The sequence below is a fragment of the Meles meles genome, chromosome 4 (genome assembly GCF_922984935.1).
Source record: "Meles meles chromosome 4, mMelMel3.1 paternal haplotype, whole genome shotgun sequence".
NCBI classification, from domain to species: domain Eukaryota; kingdom Metazoa; phylum Chordata; class Mammalia; order Carnivora; family Mustelidae; genus Meles; species Meles meles.
Genome location: NC_060069.1, coordinates 94,573,061 through 94,596,191, shown reverse-complemented (window position 1 = coordinate 94,596,191; position 23,131 = coordinate 94,573,061). Strand labels below are relative to the sequence as shown.

Sequence of the window (23,131 nt, the reverse complement as noted above, 5' to 3'; positions counted from 1 at the left end):
AAAGGGAGGGGGGGTGTTTGCCAAGGCCTCAAAGGTGAGCCTAATCTCCCTTCTCTTGATTCCACCCAAGGCAAGGTTTGTGAAGTAGGTGGAGGAAAGGTGGGGGGTTTTTGAAGACTTCATCTTTGGAACTCTGGGAGGGCCTGGCCTTGCGGGTTGGCTGGCACCACCCTGGGAGTGGCTAGCTCAAGGTTTACCTCAGCACAATAGCATGATTCGGCAGGGAGTGAAGTAGAATATAATTTCCTGGGGTGTCTCCGGGACCAGTATGGCATAAATTGGACCAAGGAGTTCCCATCTGCTCCAGAGAAGAAGCCTGGAAAGTCGCTGAGTTGAGAGACAATAAGCCTCCACACAGAGGCCAAGGAAAAGGTGAATCAGCGGTAAGACTGGGGGTGGACACCCTAGGCAGGAGCCAGATGGAGGATGTGGGGTCCGCAGCAGCAGCCAGAGCAGAGACTGAGTCATAGGACTGAGGATCCCATCTTTTCTCTGTCCCTGCAAGGTCTATTAGCCACAACTCCACCAAAAATCCAGACATCGTCTTGAAAAGCCAGTAAAGAAGGATGCAGATACCAAAGAGACTAAGCATGTTTTACGTCAAGAGAAGGACCATTTACCTAAAATGTCTGTTTAATTGTGTGCCAGAAGGTTCTTCTCTCTCTTCAGTGGTTGCAGGCTCATAAGGAAGACAAGAACTATTTTAGAGAAATGAAAATGCTGCATCTTCTTTGCACATTTGTGAGGAGGGTGAAAAAATCTGCAACCCTTCACACATATGAGTGTTGCCAGCTTTTCCCGTCCTCCTCCCCGTTGCTAAATTTGGTGCTGCTTCGCTGCTCAGTTCCTCCCATCCACCCACACCCAACTGTGGAGAAGAGCTTGGAGGGTCCAGACCAGATCTTTGGGACTTTCACTGCAGAATCAGGGGGATGGAAGGGAGAATAGAAGTGGTATTAGCCACACGGGTAGATTGCAAGGAGGAAAAATAAAAGGCAAACTCCTCTTGCAAGAGGCCATGGAGAGTGGGGGAGCGTGGAAGTGTTCGGATGCATCGTGCAGGAGAGGGAGATGGAGAGAGAGAAGGGGAGGGTGGGAGAGCGCACTATTCGGGAGAAAAAGGGTGAGGAATGGAATGGTTGGATATTAGAGAAGAGTAAAGGGGTTTTGGTAAGAGCTGCTCTGGACTGCATCCTTGGATCTTTTTCATATTCCTTGAGATTAAAAGTGGAATTCCTCTCAGGATTTGCTCTGTTTGAGCCCCATCCCTTCAGAGTCTGATCCACATGGCGGGCAGTTTTGACAAGCTTACAGACATGTGAGCCTGCCATCGGACAGCAGTGTAGTCGTACAGAGCGGGGGTTCTCACCTGGGCAGATGGTGCCGCCCAGATGCCATTCAGCAAAGTCTGGAGACATCTTTGATGATCACAACTGGGGATGCAGTTAGCCAGACATGATGCCAAACATCCTACAATGCACAGGACAGTCCCCGATGGTGAAGAATGGCCCCAGCCAAAATGTCAACAGTACCACAGGTGAGAAAACCTGATGCAGAAAGATGGAGGAAGGGGCAGTTTTTTCCCAACATCTACTCTTCACAGATATGAATTCTTTTTGCCATTTTAAACATTTTTTTAAGTTTGTGATATTAATTCTTGAACAGCACTGAATACATACAGTAATCTTAGCCAAATCTTAGATTTGGGTTTCCTAAAAACCTGTAAGTTAAGAGAATTCCTATTGAAGAACTCCAGACCCTATGGAAAAATAAAGTTGAATATTTGGAGGTTTCTACAAAATTCATGAAAAGCCTTAATACATGTTTTTATTCTCAATATAAAATACATAAAATTAGGGGCACCTGGGTGGTTCAGTCAGTTAATCGGCTGCCTTTGACTTGGCACATGATCCTAGGGTCCTGGGATTGAGCCCTGCATCAGGCTCCCTGCTCACCAGAGAGCCTGCTTCTCCCTCTCCGTCTGCCTGCTGCTCCCCCTGCTTGTACTCTGTCTCTCTGTGTCAAATAAATAAATAAAATCTTTAAAAAAAAAAAAAGAAGAAGAAGAAGAAGAAAAACTCAGAGATAGGACACAGTGCCAGATGGAGATTGCCCCAGGCCTGGTCCAATAAAAATACCACCTAAAGTAACTGTCTTTAAACAACCCCACCACTTTGGTGGAGACCCGACTCCTTCCTCTGGTGGCAGCAAATGGCATGTAGGGCCGACAAGTGATGAGCAGTGTCCATCAGGTGATTTATGAGTGAATAAGTTGGACTATAAGAGATGGTTTCATATTATGAGCGCATAATGTGCAAAAGTCAGACTTGTCACAGCTAAGATCATGCCTTTGGCTTCACTAACTGACAAATGGTACCTTAAAAAATAGGTGACCATTTTTTTTTCTTTTACAAGGAGCCTGGAGGAATGCAGTTCAAAGCTGGTGGAGAGGCTCAAAGATTTCAGGGATAAGAATTCTCTCGGTCTTTTTGTCATAGTCACAGGACAGCGGCTGCATTTCCGGGCATTGTGTCCATGTTCAATGAAAAAAGAAGGCAGAGAGCCACAAGGAGGAGGTGTGGCAACAGGCTCATTTATCCTTCTACCAAGAAAAGCAAAAGCCTCTGGAAGCACAAAGAGGACACCCTCTCATGTCTTACTGGTCATGTAACCAACCCCTAACTGCCAGGGTGGCCAGAAAGGCAATACATAGCTTTACTGACTTTATATCCATTGAGTTAACCATAATATAAAACTCTCTTCTTGTTTCCAACTAGCATTTTAGACCAGTTGGAAGCCCAATGGAAAGTGATGAGAACCAGAGCTAAGAATTGATTTTACAAGTGGGGCGCCTGGGTTAAAGCCTCTGCCTTCGGCTCAGGTCATGATCCCAGGGTCCTGGGATCGAGCCCCTCATTGGGCTCTTGGCTCAGTGGGGAGCCTGCTTCCTCCTCTCTCTCTGCCTACGTGTGATCTCTGTCAAAAAATAAATAAATAAATCTTAAAAAAAAAAAAAAAGAATTGATTTTATGAGAGATTCTGAATCCAAGGGTGCCTGGGTTGCTCAGTCGGTTAAATGTCTTTAGTCTTCAGCTAAAGTCATGATCCCAGAGTCCTGGGATAGAGTCCTGCATTGGCCTCCCTGCTCCTTGGGAAGCCTGCTTCTCTCTCTCCCACTCCCTTGCTTGTGTTCCCTCTCTTGCTGTGTCTCTCTGTCAAATAAATAAATAAAATCTTAAAAAAAAGAAAGAAAGATTCAGAACCCAAGCAATGTTACTTCAGGTCCTAGCTGGGGAGGTGGCCATTCTTACCAGCTACAGGGACACTGGAAGCATTTTGGGAGCTCTGATGGACAATGTTCTTGGCTTGGGCCTTAACATTGCACAGCAGGCACCATAAAGTGGCGAAAGTCTCTCAAGCTACTTCCTGGGTAGACACAGTGACAAAAGGAAGTTAGGGCAGGAAAGGAAAAACATAACAAACCCAGCAACCTCCACTCTACTAATGGTGAGTCTCACTGACCCCTTGGGCGCTCTTGGAAATAAATAATTAGGGAGAAGTTGAATTACTTGGGCAAATGGAAGGTGGACGCAAGATCAAGAACTTTGAGTTAATGATGTTAATAGGACTTCATGTGTAGCTATAGACTGATATGCCTGCCTGGAGATTAGATCATAATAGCAAAAATGAAAACAACTTGGGACTTTGAAATCAAAATTTTGTTGCTTCTACAATAACCCACCAAAAATTCAAGATGTTTCAGTCTAGCCCACTACTAGACAACAGTTCCCAACCCATGAACTTCTGCTCTCCTGGCTATCTCTGCCAAAAATGAGCTGCTTGTGACATACACAGCCCCAGCCCAGGGAGAGGATTGCAAACCCCCAGGCCCTGCCTCCTTCCCTTTCTCCTTCCTCATCTGGCTTCTGAGATGGTGCCTTTTCTCTGCACCTAAGCTTTCTGCAAAGCCGGGGCTCAGCCCAGTATGGTTATGTGGTCCGCTCTGGTTTCCCTTGTGGGTTTTAGATTCAGAATTCTGAGTTCATTTGTTAGCAGCTTCTTTGAATAGGCCATCTCATCCATTTGCTCATTTGTTCATTCATTCAGTCATCATTCATCAAACATTCAGTTAGTGCCTTCTATGTTCTGTGTAGTGCACAGTTGAAAACAAAATATTGTCCAGTCTATAAGAATCTTAGGCTCTCTAGGCACCTCATAAAAGTAGAAGCATATGGTATCTATCATTTTGTGACTGGCTTATTTCACAAAGGATAATACCCTCAAGGTCCAGCCATGGTGTACCATTGGTCAGAATTGCCTTCCCTTTTTTGGGGGGTACCTGGGTGGCTCAGTCAGTTAAGTTTCTGACTCTTGATTTTGTCTCAAAGTTCTTGATCTCAAAGTCATGAGCTTGAGCTGTGCATCGAGCTCCATGGTCAGTGGGCAGTCTGCCTGAGATTCTTTCTCTCTGCCTGTTCCCCTGCCCCTCCCCCTACTCACAAGCTCTGTTTCTCAAATAAATAAATAAAATCTTAAAAAAAAAAAAAGAATTACCTTCCTTTTTAAGGCTGAATAATATTCCACTATATGTGTATACCACATTTTGCTTATCCATTCATCTGTAATAGACACTTGGATTTCTTCCATATTTTGACTATTATGAATAATGCTACTATGAACATGGGTATACAATTCTCTTCAAGACCCTGCTTTCAAAAAGAAAAAAAAAAAAGACCCTGCTTTCAATCTGGAAAACAGTATGGAATTTCCTCAAAAAGTTGAAAATAGAGCTACCCTATGACACAGCAATCGCACTACTGGGTATTTACCCTAAAGATATGAATGTAGTGATCTGAAGGGGCATGTGCACCCAAATGTTTATAGCAGCAATGTCCACAATAGCCAAACTATGGAAAGAATAGGCGAATGGATAAAGAAGATGTGGTATATATATACAATGGAATACTACTCAGCCATCAAAAAATGAAATCTTGGCATTTGCAATGACATGGATGGAACAAAAGGCTATTATGCTAAGTGAAGTAAGTTAATCAGAGAAAGACAATCATCATATGATCTCACTGATATGAGGAATTTGAGAAACAAGAAGAGGATCATTAGGGAATGGAGGGGAAAATGAAACAAGATGAAACCAGAGAGGGTGACAAGCCAAACTGAAGGTTGCTGGAATGGAGGGGGATGGGAGGGATGGAGTGGCTGGATGATGGACACTGGGGAGGATATGTGCTATGGTGAGTGCTGTGAATTGTGTAAGACTGATGAATCACAGACCTGTACCCCTGAAACAAATAATACGTTATATATTAAAGAAATTTTCAAAAGACCCTGCTTTCTGTTCTTTTGGAGTACATATCTAGAATCAGAATTGCTGGATCATATAGTAATTCTATGTTTGATTTTTTAAAACCTATAAGAACTTCCTTCTTATAGACAAAATAAACTGTAATGGTTTAAGTCATTTTCTGACAATTTTTCTGTTACTTGCAGCCCAAAGCTCCTAACTGGTTTGATGGGGGATAAGGTGCGGAGGGAACCTTAGGCAAAGGGAAAAGTCAGAGAGTACTCTAGATCTGGGGAGAACCACCTGGCAAATTTAGGGAACCACAAAGAGTTCAGCACATCAGAACATGAAGTGCAAGAATATATCTGTTGCCCCTGTTGTTGAAAAGACAGAATGCATCCTAGCTAGTTTAAGCAGCAAAGAAATGCATTAAAGGTACTGAGCAAGTTAGAATCTCTTGAAGGGTCAAAGAGTCAAGCTGGAACATTTTTGATCCAAGAACAACACCCAAATTACACATCTGGTCAACACACACACACACATGCTGCAGTTTACACAGGATACGGTGGCCCGGGCCTTTACCTCTAATGCCTGAGATCTTTCTGCTGTGCCTTGCTGCCTTCACCAGCGGTGTCTTCTTCCTATTTCTCTCCTCCAAATTTAAGTCTCTCTTGGCTGTAGCTCCCTGGGGGAAACTGTGTCACACGTACGCATCCCTGTTTCCAGAGAGACTTTGACCTTGAGAAAACTGGACACATTGTTATGAGGCTCATTCAAATTCAGTAGAAAAGAGTGCTGTGATGGACTCACAGCGTGTGCCATGGGTACGAGAAAGGGAGCTGTAGGAGCTTGTTATGGACTGAATGTCTGTGCCCCCACCCCCAATTCTTATCTTGAAGCCCTAAAGCCCCATCATGGCTATACTTGGAGACAGGGCCTTAAAGGAAATAATTAAGGTTAAATGAGATCATAAGAGTGAGGCCCCCGATCATTGTAAGAAGAAATACCAGAGAGTTCATCTCTCTCTCCACGTGAACACATCAAAGAAAAGCCATGTGAGGGCATAGCAAGAAGAACCATCTGAAAGCCAGGAAGGGAGCTCTTGCAAGAAACTGAATTGACCAGAAACTTGAGACTTCTAGCCTCCAGAACTGTGAGAAAATACATGTCTGTTGTTTAAGCCAGCCAGCTTGTGGTATTTTGTTATGGCAGCTCAAGCTACCCACAGAATCGTAGCACATGTCTCATGTGGTCGCCGTCAAGGCCAGAAAATCTCCACTCCATTAAAGGTTTTTAGGTAAGAAAATGCTGATTTGCATTTTTTTTAAAGATTTTATTTATTTTTTTGACAGAGATCGCAAGTAGGCAGAGAGAGAGAGAGAGGAGGAAGCAGGCTCCCTGCTGAGCAGAGAGCCCGATGCGGGGGGGGGGGGGGGGCTTGATCCCAGGACCCTGGGGCGGGGCTTGATTCCAGAACCCTGGGATCATGACCTGAGCCAAAGGCAGAGGCTTTAACCCACTGAGCCACCCAGGCGCCCCCTGATTTGCATTCTTGAAAGAACCCTGGTGGCAAAGTGGGGAGTAGTGGGGAGAGGAATAGTCGGGAAGTAGACCGCCTACTTAGGTGTGTCTTAGTAACTCAAGGGAAAGATGATGAGAAGCTAAGAGAGGCAGTGGACATGGGGAAAAAGATCAATCTGAAAGACATTAAAGGGGCAGAATCTACAGGACTTAGTTATTGAACATGAAAGACAAGGAGGAAGAGGAAAGTGAAATGACTGGCCAGTTTCTGGCTTGGGCACTTGGGATAGGTGAAGGTACAACTCAACCAGGTGAAATACGGAGGGAGGAACGCATGTGGGCAGAAAAATAAGTTCACTTTTACAAAAATCTTAATTATCACTCCACAAGATACTTATTAATGATACGGGAACATAGTGACTTTACCAGGGACAAATCTGACAGATACCATGCTAACCAAGGAATCAAAGTTAACATCACCAGTAATGGGATAGGTGGTCGCCATGAGCTTCCTGATAAGATGTACTGAGAAGAACTGAGTTTTATTTATATGGTTATTCCTGCCCAAAATGCAGGATACAGATTGAGGGACATTCTGCCATATAACTGACCTGCAGTGCTCCACAATACCAAGCTTGTGAAAGACAAGGAAAAACTGAAGAACGGTCCCAGATTAAAGGAAAGTAAAAGCTCACAAACACTAAATGCAATAAAGATCATTACCAGGACACTTGGTGAGATTCAAATAAAGGATATAGATGAGCTAATATACGGCGTCGGTGTTAATTTCCCAAGTTTGAAAACTGTGCTAGTTCTTGTAAAGAACTCTTGTTTCAGGGAAATACACACTGAAGTATTTAGGGGAAGGGGTCACATATTCTCTATGGGGGGGGGAGGATGGCAAAGCAAAAGAGCAAATATTTTTAAATGTTAACATTTGGAGACTTGGGAAAAGGGATATATAGCTTAAAATTATATTTAAAGAAAAAGGTTTTTGAAACAATGCATTTTTGGACTTGACGAATTAGATGTAGGTATTTGTGGTTATTGGGATTCAGTGTATTTTTTTATTGAATAGGGTTAGGGTTTCCTCCTCCATTCCTTGAGATGGAGCTCTTGGTCAGTTTACCTCTTTCACCTTCAAGCAGCCTAACATTGACTCTCCTTCCTTGGTGCCTTTGTAGGCCTCACCTGCCCACCCCCTTCCCCGGGAGGCATACACTAGGCAGGCCATCATTCTGCCTTCCCCAGGAACAGCCCATCATTCATCTTCTGAGGTTTCCTGAGCCCTGGGGATGAGTCCCCCAGACATAGAGCCCTCCTGGAGGGAGCATTCTTCCCTTGCTGTCTGCAGTCATGATGCCCTTCTGTGCCAGTCTCAGGGTTCTAACCTCATCAACTTATCATCCCTGTGTGCCTCATGCTCCTAGACTATCCTCCCTTCAGGAAGTCAGAGAGGGTCTCTGGACCACTCCCTTCCAAGAGCTGAAGACCTCCCTCAGCTGGTCCCTTTTAAGGCCCATTTCTTCCTCATGCAGGGTTAGCCCCTCCCTTCTTCCTTCCCTGGTATGACAGGACAGTACTGTAGGTGCCTCCTCACACTCTAATATGGGAGCTCAGATCCCCCTGCAGGATCTGTAAGGGTCTGGGAGACCCCTTCTGGGGGCTGGTTTTACAAAACATCTCCCCACTCTGGTCTATCACATGAAGAAGCTAGAAGAAAAGTCTTCTGGGAAAGGCTGTTACTGTGCTATCAGACCGCGTCAGTTCAAATCCCCAATATCTTATTTACTAGCTGGCTGACCTGCAGAGGTCTTTCAACCTTTCTGAGCTTAGAGACATTATTGAATAAAATAGTAATAACAATAAAAACACCCATAAACAAAAATATCAAGCTACATGGGGAGCCTGGCACATGGCAATATTAGTTCCTGTGTTTTGTTGGGGATGGGGAGATACTTTTCAGAGAAGGTCCCCTTGGGCATGCCTTGTCGCATCTCTCTTTTTATTGATGTTTCCCCAGCCTGAGCTTTGCTTCAAGAAGGGGCTTTGGACCAGCCCTGTAGTCAACTCCTTGCTAGTTCCATCTGATTTCCTTTCTTCTTCCTCAGAATTTAAAAGAACACGGAAGCATCATCTACCCAACCACCACCCCTCTGGGCTCCCATGGTCCCTGGGAGGGGACTGAAAGTTGACATCAGTCTCCAACTTGCCATAAGTACAGCCACATGGGTGTACAGCACCAGCCTCCTTCACTGACCACTGTGTGCTCGCCAGGAGAGGGAGAGAGAGTTCTTAGCCTTAGGAGACCATAGCTACATCTTCAGGGCATGAAAAGCAGCAGCGCCATGACCTCAGGTCCTCTGTCTTGGTTTTTACCAACTGGCTGGAGCATGTCTCCAGAGTCCACAGAGAAATGACAGATCTGCCCACACAAGTATAGACATTTCTCAAGCACAGAGTAGCCCATGAAACAAGTACATGATTGCCCAACTTTTCCAATGTTCTTCTCAGATCTATTGATTCATGAGTTTAAATTGACAAGAAAAGTACAGTGAAAGTGAAGTGGATATGCCATCAAGTTCAAAAGGAGGGAGGCCAAGAGTCTGAAGTCAGACTGGCCTAAAGGCATAGACTATCCCATGTTCCAAAATTCAGACCTATAGTGTCCTCCTCCAGAGCTAAGCAAATGTGAAAATATTTTTAGTGCAAGAGCTGGAAGCTTTAAGATAAAGTCTTGTCCATATTTTTGGACACATCCTTGTTATAGCCCTGTTTGGTCTTAGGTAAAATGTTAACTTTGAATATTTTGCAAAATACCCTATATATTTAACTTCTCGCCTCACCTTCATCTACTCCAACTTTATCCAAAAGAAAAGTATGAATTGGATTTAGGGGCTGCTTGTACAATGCAGTCAAGTGCAGAAAGCATAATATACAAGCAGTACTCTAAAAGGAATGAAGAAATCAAGTTCTTAATGACAAAAAGACTTCCTTTCCCACCCGTCCACCAGAAATAGTTATGCTTCATGAGTGTACAGACCTATGAAAATGATCTACATTTAAATATTTTAAAGTAAGCATATTTCTCCCTGACTCGCCAGAAAGAAGGCAATTAGTAACTCAGGATCAGGAGATAACCCTTCACATTGCCATGTTATAGGCTGGTGCACGCTGATTCAAAACAATGCTGTGTAACTGACAAGTTCTGAAATTAGTTTCTAGAAGCAGGACAGTCTTATTAGGAGGCAAGGCAGTTTCCCTACCTCAGCCACCATGAAGCAAGCCAGCTTATGGGTGAAAATGACAATGGGTTAAAAGCTGGTGAAGAAATAGGAAAAGACAGAGTAGTGAATGGTTGCTTGTCAGAATGGAGGGGGGTAGAGATAGGAGTGATGGCCTTTAAACACATTCATTAATAATTTGAGGAAGGAAGTGAAGTGCAAGTCTGTGTATGATGCAATATTGTTCCAGTTGCAAAACATAATGAAGAAATGAGAGGAACTCTAGATGAATTTAAAACACAGTGTAAGGGCAATAAAGGGAGGGAGATGGGACGGACTTCTTGTAATTCTACTGTGCGTAAATTTTATTGGTTTTTACAAAACGTTATTTCCTGAATATTTTACATTAAGGAAACACTGATTCTGCAGAGCAGGCCAGTATCAGTAAAGGAATAGTAACATCCTTAAATGTTTATTCAGAATTAGAATAATTAGGAATGATTTTGGATGGAGGAAAAATGGAGTTTCTGGGTCTTAGTGAAACAATATGATAATTCTGAAACCTACCACAGGAAGACTGGGGAAAAAAGACTGTAGGAGGAGTGTTTTTTCATTTAAAATTGCCTTCATACCTTTATTAACAATTTAGTAATGGAATTATGGACTTGGGATTTAGCTAATGAAAAAGAAAGGAAATGAGACTCTGGTATGGATACTGATATTTTATTTTAGTTTTTGGATATTGATATATTTTTTAAAGATTTTATTTATTTATTTGACAGAGAGAGAGGAGAGGAGAGGAGAGGGAAAGCACAAGCAGAGGGAGCAGCAGGTAGAGGGAGAAGCAGACTCCCTGCTGAGCAAGGAGCCCGGTGTGGGGTTCCATTTTAGGACCCTGGAATCATGCCCTGAACTGAAGGCAGACGCCTAACCAATTGAGCCACTAGGCATCCCTTGGATATTGATATTTTAAAGAAAGGAACAAATCTTTAAATGCCAGCTTTTAACTTCAAATTAGAGGCTCCTACTAAAGTTTCCCATTCCAATTTTAATCATTTGGACCGGTAAGAGACTGAGTGATAGAAAATAGAATTTTCAAAACAGGAAAGCTTCAAGTCTGCCGATTGGAGAAAGTAAATGGACTAATATGATTCAATCCATTCATTGAACAGATATTTATTGTGGGAGTTAGAAATGAATTTCGGAGAAGAGATAAACAAGTACACAGATACATAATACTATGCAGAAAATGATCAATGCCACAAAAAGGTACAAATAAGAATCTCTGTCTGTGAGAGAAAGAGACACATGAATGAGGCAGCATTTGGAAGGGCAGGAAGAAGGTCACTCCTAAAGGGCTAGTGGGTAAAGTGGCTCAGTGTGGCTGGGACTTACAAGGGGTTAGGTAGGCTGGGCCCAGTCTCAACCCTGAGCTCTTGCCTGAGCAATCTGAGCTTTATTTTCTGGTTGTTTATAGCACTCTTTGAGACATATAGTGTAGCTTGCTTGCTAGCTGAAGGGATCAATGAAGCCATTGAAGTTTTTTTGAGCAGGCCAAGGTGACAAACTCCAATTTTTGCTTTAGGAAGATTAATTTAAGTGGCATGTGTAGGAGGAATGAGAGAGAGGAGAGATCTATTATAAGAGTTCCAGTCCAGGGGCAGCTGGGTGGCTCAGTAGTTAAGCCGTTTGTCTTGGGCTCAGGTCATGATCCTTGGGTCCTGGGATCAAGCTCCACATCAGGCTCCCTGCTCAGCGGGAAGCCTATTTCTCCCTCTCCCACACACTCCAGCTTGTGTGTTCTCTCTCTTGCTATGTCTGTCAAATAAAGAAATAAAATCTTTTTAAAAAAGAAAAAAAAAAAAAAAGAGTTCCAGTCCAGAGCATGAGTTGACTGACATTTACTGTGTTAATCCTACTACGTGCCCAGGATTCTACCAGGATTCTACCAGACACTTCATACACATACTCTCAGTAATTATTTCATCCTGATACTAAACCTTTGAAGAAGGAAGAAGTATAACATTTCCATTCTATTGTTAAGAAGCAGGTTCAGAAAGGTTGAAGAATTTGCCCAATGCCACACACTTTAGAGTGGTAGAACTAGGCTCCAGTGCAAGTCTGTGTGCTTCATAAGCTCATGCCTTTTTTAAAACAAACAACCCACATGTTGACACTACTCAAGTAAGGATGGATTTAACAAGTACAATGACAGGGAATGGAATGGAAAGAAGAAAGAGAAGCGATTTTGGCAGAATCAGAATTATGCAGCAGCTGAGAACAGTATAAGGACAAGGGATGAAAAAAAAAGTCAGAGTCTAGCCCAGATAACAGACCAGGGCTATGCACTCAGATTTGCAAAGGAAGACAGGGAGTTCAGTTGGGGACTTCTTGTTCGGCATGACAGCAAAACATCCAAATAAGAGGAGATAGGTTCACTTTCCCCAACAAATGTAATCGTCACCAAGAGGGCCCCCACAGCACGCATGGAAAGAGCAGTGTCACTCCTCAGCGACAGACACAGACTAAGGCCATTCTTTCTGGTTGCCCTTCCTTTGCACAAGTGACTTCTCCTCCTTGGCACATTTGTGCCTCTCCCCGCTGACCTTCAGGTCACTCCTCAGTGCATTTCCCAGGAAGGCCTTTCCAGTCTCTCCAGTTTCCTCATCTTAGGGCTTTTCTCTAGTGCCTTTGTCCTTTTCCTGTATCTCTCCCAGACTGAGCCGCTGGAGGGCTGGAGCTCTCTCTGAGGCTATCATTAAGTCTGACCCTCAAAAAATATTTGTTGACAGACGGAATGATTCCTATTGTTGCCTATTGTTGCCCGGGAAAACAACTACCCTGCCCTATTAAGTCACAGTTTCTTTCCTCTTACGGCAGTGCAGTTAACAACCTCGAGACCAGGAAATCATCTTCCTCATCTCATACCAGGGTATTATTCATGCAGTTTACTCACTGTAAAGAGTTCCCTTGAAATAAAGCTAACAGCTAGTCAAAGGTTTACGAATGTCCCAGTGTCAATCAACTTTTTAGCAAGCCCACTGATGGGGGCGCGGGAAGGGATGGGACCCAATCCTTCTATGCTCTTTCTGTTTCCAAAACACACAAGTGGTGGTTAGAGCTTCAGAATTCTTCCGTGGGAGGATCTCCCATGCTGCTCTCCTGTTGTAATTGGGGGCTAGTATCCTTTTTTTGAACCAGCTTTTGTACTCAAAAGCGAAGATTTGTGTGTGTGTGGCGGTGTGGCTTTCGGGTAGGGAGCACGCGGATGTTATTAGGGAAATCTCTAGTACACCTCTTGGTTCTTTTTGAATAAGGTAGTTTTGAGGCGCTCTCAACTGTCAAATTCCACTCTGTTATCTTTCCACAGGGAGTTCCCTCGAGCGTTAGAAACTATGGCAGTCCGCTTGTGGTGCGGAGCCTAATTCCCAGAAGGATTTGGGGATCTCGAGAGGGCTGGGGTTTTCCCTCATGGGGTTTCAGGGCTGCTCTGAGCCACAACTTAGAGCCGCACTTGGCTAGCGCCTGGGCTTTTATGGGGCAAAGAGCAGGAAAGCCAGCACTTGGGTTCGCGCCCGGGCGGCCCCGGTTCAGGGAGGCTGAAGGTGGGGGTGGGGGGCGGGCGGCGACTGCAGGGACCCGGGTGGGGCGGGGGCGGGACAGGGGCGGGGCGGGGCGAGCTAGGCTGCGGACCGGGGGCGGGGCCAGGCGCGCGGCTCGCCCCAGCCTAGGCCGCGGCTGGGCTCCGCCTCGCGGGCTACGCAGGCGGCGGGGCTGCGGCACGGGCCGGGCGGCACCATGGCGGCGGCGGCGCCTGCTGCTGCGGCGGCTTCTTCCGAGGCGCCGGCGGCGATTGCGACGGCTGAGCCCGAGGCCGGGGACGAGGACAGTCGAGAAGTCCGAGTGCTGCAGAGCCTGCGGGGCAAGATCTGTAAGCCGGGACCGGGCTGAGAGGACCCACCCGGCGGCCGGCGGGGGCCGCCGCGGGGCTGAGGGGGCGGCGAGCGCGCGGGGGTGGCGGCGCCGAGCCGGACTCGGATGGCGGGGCGGAGAGGGGACCTGGGCAGACGGGGGCCGGGGCCCGTACCCGAGCCGGCGAGGCGCGCGGGGAGGGTCGGCACGGGTGAGGTTGGAAGGGGGGTGTGTTGGGGGAGGCGTCGCCTCGACGGGGCGGCGTGGGCTGGGGCTGCTCTTGTCCGGAGGGAGTGGAAAGCCGGGAATTTGCGTGGAGGGGGGCCCCGGGGGCGCCCGGAGCAGCGCCGGCCTGAGGGGCTCGGCTTTGGGGCGCGGCCTGGACATGGGGACGCCCCAGCCGGGGGCGGGGGCCGGGGGCGTGAGCCGGGGGCGTGGGGAGTTTCCGGCAGTCCTGGGACGAAGGCCTGCGGGCGGTACGGGCGCCGGGGAGCGGCCCCGAGGTGGGAGCGGAGCGGTAATTACGGGAGGCGCGGCCGGAGCAGGAGGAGGAGGAGGAGGGCGGGGAAGTGGGGCTGGCTGGAGGGGAGGGGGCTGCCTGCTTCCTGGGCTCACGAGCCTGTTCGAGGTTGAAAAAGGCGCCCTGAGCTGGAGGGAACAGGCCGTCCTGGGACTCTGGCGACCGGAGCTCCGTGTGTTCGCGAGTGAGCGCGCTGGGAGGGGCTCGGCGCCGGACACCTGTATTCGCCCCACCTCGCTGCGGCGGGGACTTGGATTGAGAGACAATGTGACTGACAGGGACTTAAGACAGGATGTAGTGGCTTCCTGTGAGCAGGTCTCAAAACACAGTCATCCAGCCCGCATTTAACCCACTTAATTCCTTTCTTTCTCGTGCATTTAATTGTTACTTTTGTGAGCGAGCCATATTAGTTGACTTAATATAGAATTTTTGCTCAGAAGCTCCCAGCGTTACAGTAGACCATTTTAATTCAGTCATTTGGGTATTTGTTTTTATAAAGTGACTCTGAGCGTCAGAGTTAAAATTTTTTGCAGTAGTTTATTCAGGGGAAACGCCTTTTCATTTTTCTTTTTCTTTTTCTTTTTTTTTTTTTTTGCTACTTGTAAGATACATTCATAAAACTAATTTTTTTTGTTGTTGTTTATTTATAGCATAACAGTGTTCATTGTTTTGGCATCACACTCAGTGCTCCATGCAGTACGTGCCCTCCCTATTACCCACCACCTTGTTCCTCAACCTCCCCCGCCCCTTCAAAACCCTCTGGTTGTTTTTCAGAGTCCATAGTCTCTCATGGTTCATCTCCCCTTCCAGTTTCCCTCAACTCCCTCTCCTCTCCATCTCCGCATGTCCTCCATGTTATTTGTTATGCTCCACAAATAAGTGAGACCATATGATACTTGACTCTCTCTGCTTGACTTATTTCACTCAGCATAATCACTTCCAGTCCCGTCCATGTTGCTACAAAAGTTGGGTATTCATCCTTTCTGATGGAGGCATAATACTCCATCGTGTATATGGACCACATCTTCCTTATCCATTCATCCGTTGAAGGGCATCTTGGTTCTTTCCACAGTTTGGTGACCGTAGCCATTGCTGCAATAAACATTGGGGTACAGATGGCCCTTCTTTTCACTACATCTGTATCTTTGGGGTAAATACCCAGCAGTGCAATTGCAGGGTCATAGGGAAGCTTTATTCTTAATTTCTTCAGGAATCTCCACACTGTTCTCCAAAGTGGCTGCACTAACTTGCATTCCCACCAACAGTGTAAGAGGGTTCCCCTTTCTCCACATCCTCTCCAACACACGTTAATAAAACTAATTTTTGTTTTTGTCAAAAATCACCTTTTTTTTTCTTTATTCAGTATCTCAGAATGGAAATATGCTTCATCTTTCCGACAAGTAACCCTTAGTAAGAGGAGTACTTTTTTACTTCATAAGAAGAAAATCGAAGTGCAATAAAATGGCTAACAATACTTTGTTGCACAGGATGTAAAATTTTCCTCTTCCTGAATAATGATATTATTAATTGAGCTTGGATTCTCCCCCTCTTCTCTTTTCAAGTTGCTCCCCTCTTTAAGTACTGAGATTTTATTAAATCTCAGAGGCAGGCATGTTAAATTTTCTCATCTTCTTGTTCCCAGAAGTAGTCCTAGGCAACTTGAGATCTTGAGTACAGTTCTCACAACCTGGAAGATGACATCAGAGAAATAGATCTTGTCTATATCTATTTCCCTATATTAAAATTACTTTCTAGGCTATAAAATCTTTTCAAAATTCAGATTAAGTCTTATATTTAATATTTATATATATCTTATTTAACATTTGGGAAAATTGTAAATGGTGAAAATGTAAAATTTTCCAAATTTTACCACTTTTTCATTTTACTGTCACTTGATATTAGGCACTATCCACTGGAGCCTCTGGTTTATAGAGCCGCAGGTTATACCATGGAACTACATACACAAATCTTGGAGTTGAGAGTTAGGGTTGGGCTGTTTCCAGAAGGATTTAGCTGACCTGCATCTTCATCTGCTCCATTGCAGAGATATCACATAGGAGATACCACTGTGAGTGAAACTCAGACGTACAAGTACAGAAACACAGCTTTGTCTCTGTGCTTTAGAAAAACCCCACTACCCAGATTTGGGGATTGATCATCCAGTTGCTGGGAATGGTATTACCACTTTAACCATAGTTGAGGTGTCCTATTTGTTATTTCAGTTCATTTCTTGCTTTTGGAATTGCTTGGCTTATAGCTCAGGTCACTGAATATCTGCTTTTTGGAAAAAATGTATTAGGATACTTATATATGAAGCTTCTCCCCACCTCCATCTCCATTTCTTTGCCCTTCTTTTAGCTGGTATAATCCACAGTTGGTTGATCTTCAGAACCCTGTGAAGAGATGCTGTTTTCTGTTTCCCTGAAACTGACATATGGGTTTTACAGGGTGGGGGCTGGAGGAGTCATCAGCAGGTGCTAAAGTCACAGATAGGGGATGGTGCTGATCCTGACAATGAAGATACTAAGCAGCTTGAGGGTGTGGGTAACCACGTCAGCTTTCCTTTTCACCATATTGGGAGACCTCAAGAGGAAAGCCTGGTAGTACCCACTAGGCTGGAGATGTGCTGGCAGATTTCAGACTGCTGTTTGAGAGCCTCTAATCTGGAGAGTTAGAGTTCAGTAGGATTCAAAGTGAGCCTCAAAGGAAACTCCAGATGCTACCACAAAAAGTGAGGATGGATTAGATTTGTATATCTTTAAAGTTGTAGAGATAATAGTCTACAGTCTTCTTTAGGGGTTTCATTCCAGTATTTTCTCATATCCTTCACAAGGTGAAATAACCAGATTGACAGATTGGAAACCCATTTTGTGGTCAGTCAACTAACATTAGCAAATTCAGTGTTGCTGATAGTATTTTGTCTTCTGTGCTGATCCTCAATTCCCAGAGGTTGTTTTGGTGCCCTCGGAAACCATGGTCATTCCAAATGATCAGCTTCCCTGATACTCAAGATGCAGATATGGTTGTTGAAGTCCCGGAGTTGTCATATGAGCCCTTGATAAACAAAGTTAAGGTACTACAGCCTCCATCCTTTAGTGTGAGCTGCATGCAGTGAGTGGCAGGTATGCTTACATGTACCCGAAGCACTTTTGCATTGCCCACCTCCCAAGCTAGAGAGAGGGATTGGAGTTTTCTTCTTTGTACTTTTCAAGCTTCGTGTTGTTATTTTATGTCTTTTTGGTTACCACTTTTTGTTAAGTTTGCTTTCATCTAATTAAATCACCTGGTAATCAGAATGTAAGAATGTTGCTGAAAGAGCCCACGCCACCTTCTTCGTGGGTTTACCTACTCAAGGGAGACCAGAATCTAAGGATTGGTCTCCTCAGATTGGTAAGGGAGCCAAATCTGAGGATTTATGTGAGTACTGAGATGTGTAGTACAGTGTGAGACCTGTGGCATCATGATGTGACCCAGAACTCACTTGGTCTCCTTGGTATCTCTAGACCAAATGATGTAGAGCTCTTAGGCAAAGTAGGATCTGTGGGGTCTGGTTAAGTGCTTGAGTTTAGAAGCTTGGTCAGGTTAGTCACCTGGATTTGAATCTTCTCTTAATTCCCAATTGTTAACCTTTTTGTGCCTCTGTATCCTTTTTTTTTTAAGATTTTATTTATTTATTTTAGAGAGAGTGTGCATGTTCTGAAACCAAGAATCAGATGCTTAACTGAGCCACCCCTGCACCCCTGTACCTCTATATTTTTGTGTGTATAATGGGTATAATAAAATTACTTATCTCACAGAATTGATTTGAGAATTAAATAAATCCACTTCTCCAGTCATTTCTCCCTTTCCGCCGAGGATCTTGGTTAGACATGGACAATCTCTTGGGAAGGAATAAATAGGAGATAAAAATTAATCTTTATCTGATGTTCTTGTCAATGCTTACTGGCATTTTCTGGTGTACAAAGCTGATTAAAATCAGAAGGATTGTATTCTGTTTCATACATTGTTATTATTCATGTGATTTTAGATTGCTCACTTACCTTTTGAGCTTATCTTCCTCATCTTTTTTTTTTTTAAGATTTTATTTATTTATTTGACAGAGATCGCAAGTAGGCAGAGAGGCAGACGGAGAGAAAGAGGGGGAAGCCGGCTCCCTGCGGAGCAGAGAGCCCGATGTGGGGCTCAATCCCAGGAACCTGGGATCATGACCTGAGCTGAAGGCAGAGGCTTTAACCCACTGAGCCACCCAGGTGCCCCTATCTTCCTCATCTTTAAAATGGGAGTAATGCTTCATCACTAGCCATTTTGTACATGTCCGCCTGCTGCCTGGAAGTGTCTTTCTCCTTTCCTCCACCCCGTACTTATGTCAGGAACTCCTACACATCCTTGAAAAGCCTGCTGCATGTGATCTCCTGATCAAAGCCGCCTCTGGGGCAGGGCATCACCATCCCCATCGCTGGAGAGAAAGTGTTAGGCCCAGGCCCTCGTACCGCTGGGGAGTTATAATTCCTTGTCCTTACTCTAGCACATTTTATAGAAATTGTTCATTTATTTTCTCCCATTAGACTGCAAGCTCTTCCAGGGTGGAATTCATTTTTTTTTTAACTATCCCATTGTCAGCATAATGCTTGGGACATAATAGGCCTTTAGAAAATGCCCTATTTCTCACTATGTTATCCTGAGGAGGATTTGAAATAATAGATGTGAAACTGTTTTGTAAATTTTACAGATAAACTAGAAGATAATAGTATTGTTGAAAGAAAACTACATGGGTTTGTGACAGGAAGTTCATTCTTTTCAAAATCACAGTGCCAATTGAGCTTATGTTTGAACTGATGCCAAAGTTGCCTCATTAGGAAAAGGATTAAATTTTTTAAATGCTGTGAATGTTTATTATTAGGAGATTTGAATATTGTTACCTGACTGTACTCCATGAATATTGTTACTAATTGTTCCTGAGCATGGAAAAGAAAAATCTCATAATCATACCTGATACAGTAAGTGTTTTTGTCTGTCATGAAGGGTTTGAATTTTTTGGTAGTAAGGTATAAATCAAGACATTTTATTGATTATGCAATAGAATTGAGAGGGAGAGATTAAAAAGTTTATTCATGCTAAGAATTTATTACTATCAGACATTTGAAATTAGATGTTACTTAATAAATTAATAGAGGGAAGGATGCTAAAAGGTTTGTTCATGCTAAGAGTTCATTCTCAAAAATTTGAAATGAGATGATGAGTTATTTAGGATTGAAGAAGAATCCATCTTTGAGATGGATAGAAATGAGAGAAAAGGGTTCTTTGTAAAAGTTCACAGAGCAGTGTACTAATCATTTCTCTGAGGAAGACAGGAGGTAAACCTCAATAAGTTCATAGAGGTTTTTTTTTTCTTTAACTCTTTGAATAACTTCTAAGAGACTGTGGAACTAATGTAGCTGAAATAAAATTATCATTTTATTCTTTAATCTTAAATACCTATCCTGTTTCCTTTTTAATGTGCATTATGAAATTATTTGACAATAATATCAGATTACATGTTTTATTTACTAATAAAGTTCTATTCTCTTTTAAGAGCTGCTAATAGTTTTGTTGTGTAGTCATCAATGTAAATTAAGACATGTCATGTATATTAAGAAATTTTTATGGTTTGTCTTTAGTTTTGTATGTTATTTCAATCATCAAAAATTAGTAGCTAAAATAATATGCTTTATAACGTTTTACCAGTGTACATGCAAACATCAATGAACAATAGTTGACAAATTTGTTATTGTGAACTTGGTGCTAGGAATATCATTAATGACAGAATGAGTTTGGGCAAATTCATCAGCTTTGCTGACTCCCTCTTTTTTCACTTGTAAAATGAGAGTGGTCTTTAACATCCATTCTAGCACTAAGTCTTAGTTGCTTTTTAAATTGAACCATTTGCTTTAAAACATTACATGAGATGTTTTTGTTTTAATGCTTAAATGTTTTTCATATGCCTGTTTTGTATAAGATGCACTGTTTGAAATATTTTTGTGAGACTTAGTAATGAAGGTTGTTTGAATCTTAAATTTTTTTCTGTGACTATTTATTCAGCTTTACATAATATCTAGTGTCTGTTAGGGCATTAGCTCTCTGGACTGTGAATAGGATGAAAAAGCCCTTACTAGTTTATCCTAAAGTCTATACTAAATAATGATTGGCTTTAGAGAATTACTGAGGTTTAGAGCTGGAAAGTGGGGAACAAATTGCATCCCCTCATTTTACAAACAAAGAACTTGACTCTTGGCTATTTGAAGTGTTACACAGTTAATGCCTCTGCCTGTGGAGCACTAATCCATTACTATCAAAGTTCTTTCTGAAATGCTAGGTAGAATGAATTCGTCATTAGTATGAATATTGCAGATGTACTGCATTTAATATATGAAGCAATTGTATTGCCTCTGTAGTAATATATCCAGAAGTAGTAATACAGTTGCACTCTGCTATCTACACACTCTCATTTGTTCCCCCCCCCTTTTTTTTTTTAAAGATTTTAGTTATTTGACAGAATTAGAGAGCACAAGCAGGGGGAGCAGCAGGCAGAGGGAGAGGGAAAAGCAGGCTCCTTGCTGAGCAAGGAGACCTTTATGGGGCTCAATCCTAGGACCTGAGATCATGACCTGGGCCGAAGGCAGACACTTAATTGACTGAGCCACCGAGGCACCCCTCATCTATTCCACCCCCCTTTTTTTAAAAAGATTTTATTTATTTATTTGTCAGAGAGAGAAAGAGAGAGCAGGCAGAGGGAGAAGCAAGCTCCCTGCTCAGCAAGGAGTCCCATACAGGACTGAATCCCGGGACCCGGTGATCATGACCTGAGCCGGAGGCAGACACTTAACCAACTGAGCCACCTAGGTGTTCCTTTTTAAGGACTTTGTGAAGTGGTTAGGATTAGTGATGAAACTGTGCTTGTGACCTAAATGGAGATTGAGCCTCGTTGTTTACCTGTTTGTGTAATTCATGCTGTAACTCAGTTGTTTTCAGTCCTGGCTGCCTATCAGTGTCACCCATGAACTTAAAAAATTCTGGTGCCCAGGCTTTACTACCTACTGAATCAGAATTTCTCTGATGGTACTTGGACATCTCTGGGTTTGAAATGTTCCATAGGGAGTGATAATGGACGCTTTGACTGGCCACAACTACTTGAGTAATTTAGCAACCTGCTGTGTATGACCATTTTATTTATTTATTTATTCACTTATTTATTCATTCATTCATGAGAGAGAGAGAGAGAGAAAAAGAGGGTGTGTGAGCATTGGAGGGGGGAGGGATGGGGGTAGAGAGAAAGAGGGGGAAAGAGAATTTTAAGCAGGTGTCATGCGGGGCTCAATCTCACACCCTGAAATTATGACCTGAGCTGAAATCAAGAGTCAGACACCCAAGTGAGCCACCCAGGAGCCCCTGTGACCATTTAAAGAGTACCAGCAGAAAGTGTGGTGTGATCACAGGGAGGTTTTAATTAATTTATTTTTAAAAAAGATTTATTTATTTGTTTGATTAGATAATACAAATACCTGGAATATAATACCTGGTACAAAACTGTGAAAAGGTGCTGAGGAGTATACATTTAAAATTAAGTTTTCTTGTTTCTGTTGCCCTAGCTATTCCCTTTCCACATGCAAGCAGTACTAGTTTCTTATGTATGCTTACAGAAATTATTTAAGCATTTACAAACATAAATGTATCAGTTTCTCTCACCAACTGTAAATTGTAGCAAAATATATACATTGTTTGCATCCTTTTTTTTTTTATACTTAGTGATAGTAGCTTGAATATTTGTGATATCTGTCTATATGGGGAGCTGCCTTCCCCTTTTTTTAACAGTTGGTTTAATATTGCATCATCTGGATATACCACAGTTTATTTGACCAGTCCCCTATTGATGGACATGTAGGTATTTGCAGTTTTTGCTATTACAAACAGTACTGCAGTAAATAACCTTGTTGTTATGTCATTTTAAAAAAAGATTTTATTTTATTTATTTGACAGAGAGAGGCACAGCAAGAGAGGGAACACGAGCAGGAGGAATGGGAGAGGGAGAAGTAGGCTTTCCGTCACGCAGGGAGCCCGATGCAGGGTTTGATCCCAGGACCCTGGGACCGTGACCTGAGCCAAAGGCAGATGCTTAATGACTGAGCCACTCAGGCACCCCCTGTTATGTCATTTTTTATATGAGTGTATGTGTCTGTCCGTAGGATAAATTCCTCAATGTTAAATTGATGAATTGGTATGTGTATTTTTATTTTGGAAAGACACTGCCAAATTGCTTTCTACAGAAACTGTAGCAATTTTTGCTCCCACTAGCAATGAATGAATGATTCTTTCTTTGCTCACATAGTGTGTATTTTAAAATGTCTTGATCTTTACTGGTCCGATGCAAAGGAACTTCTGATTTGTAGTTTTAATTTGCACTTCTTCTAAATGAGTTTGAGGATCTCTTCTTATTATTTAAAAAAATTTTTTTTAAAGATTTTATTCATTTATTTGACAGAGAGAGAGGGGGATCACAAGTAGGCAGAAAGGGAGGAAGCAGGAAGCAGGTTCCCTGCTGAGCAGAGAGCTCTATGCAGGGCTGGATCCCAGGACCCTGAGATCATGACCTGAGCCAAAGGCAGAGGCTTAACCCAC

The 23,131-nt window shown here is 43.4% G+C and overlaps 1 protein-coding gene across 6 annotated transcripts in view; it reads left to right on the top strand.

Moving 5' to 3' along the window:
- The first annotated feature begins 13,820 nt into the window (after positions 1 to 13,820).
- Positions 13,821 to 23,131, top strand: part of RASA2 (RAS p21 protein activator 2) — a 126,175-nt gene continuing 116,864 nt past the window's right edge. For all 6 annotated transcript variants that reach the window (XM_046002271.1, XM_046002268.1, XM_046002269.1 and 3 more), the window contains exon 1: positions 13,821 to 13,978. In XM_046002271.1, the coding sequence (XP_045858227.1) occupies positions 13,846 to 13,978 (133 nt within the window). In that variant the 5' untranslated portion in view covers positions 13,821 to 13,845. The remainder of the gene's footprint in view (positions 13,979 to 23,131) is intronic.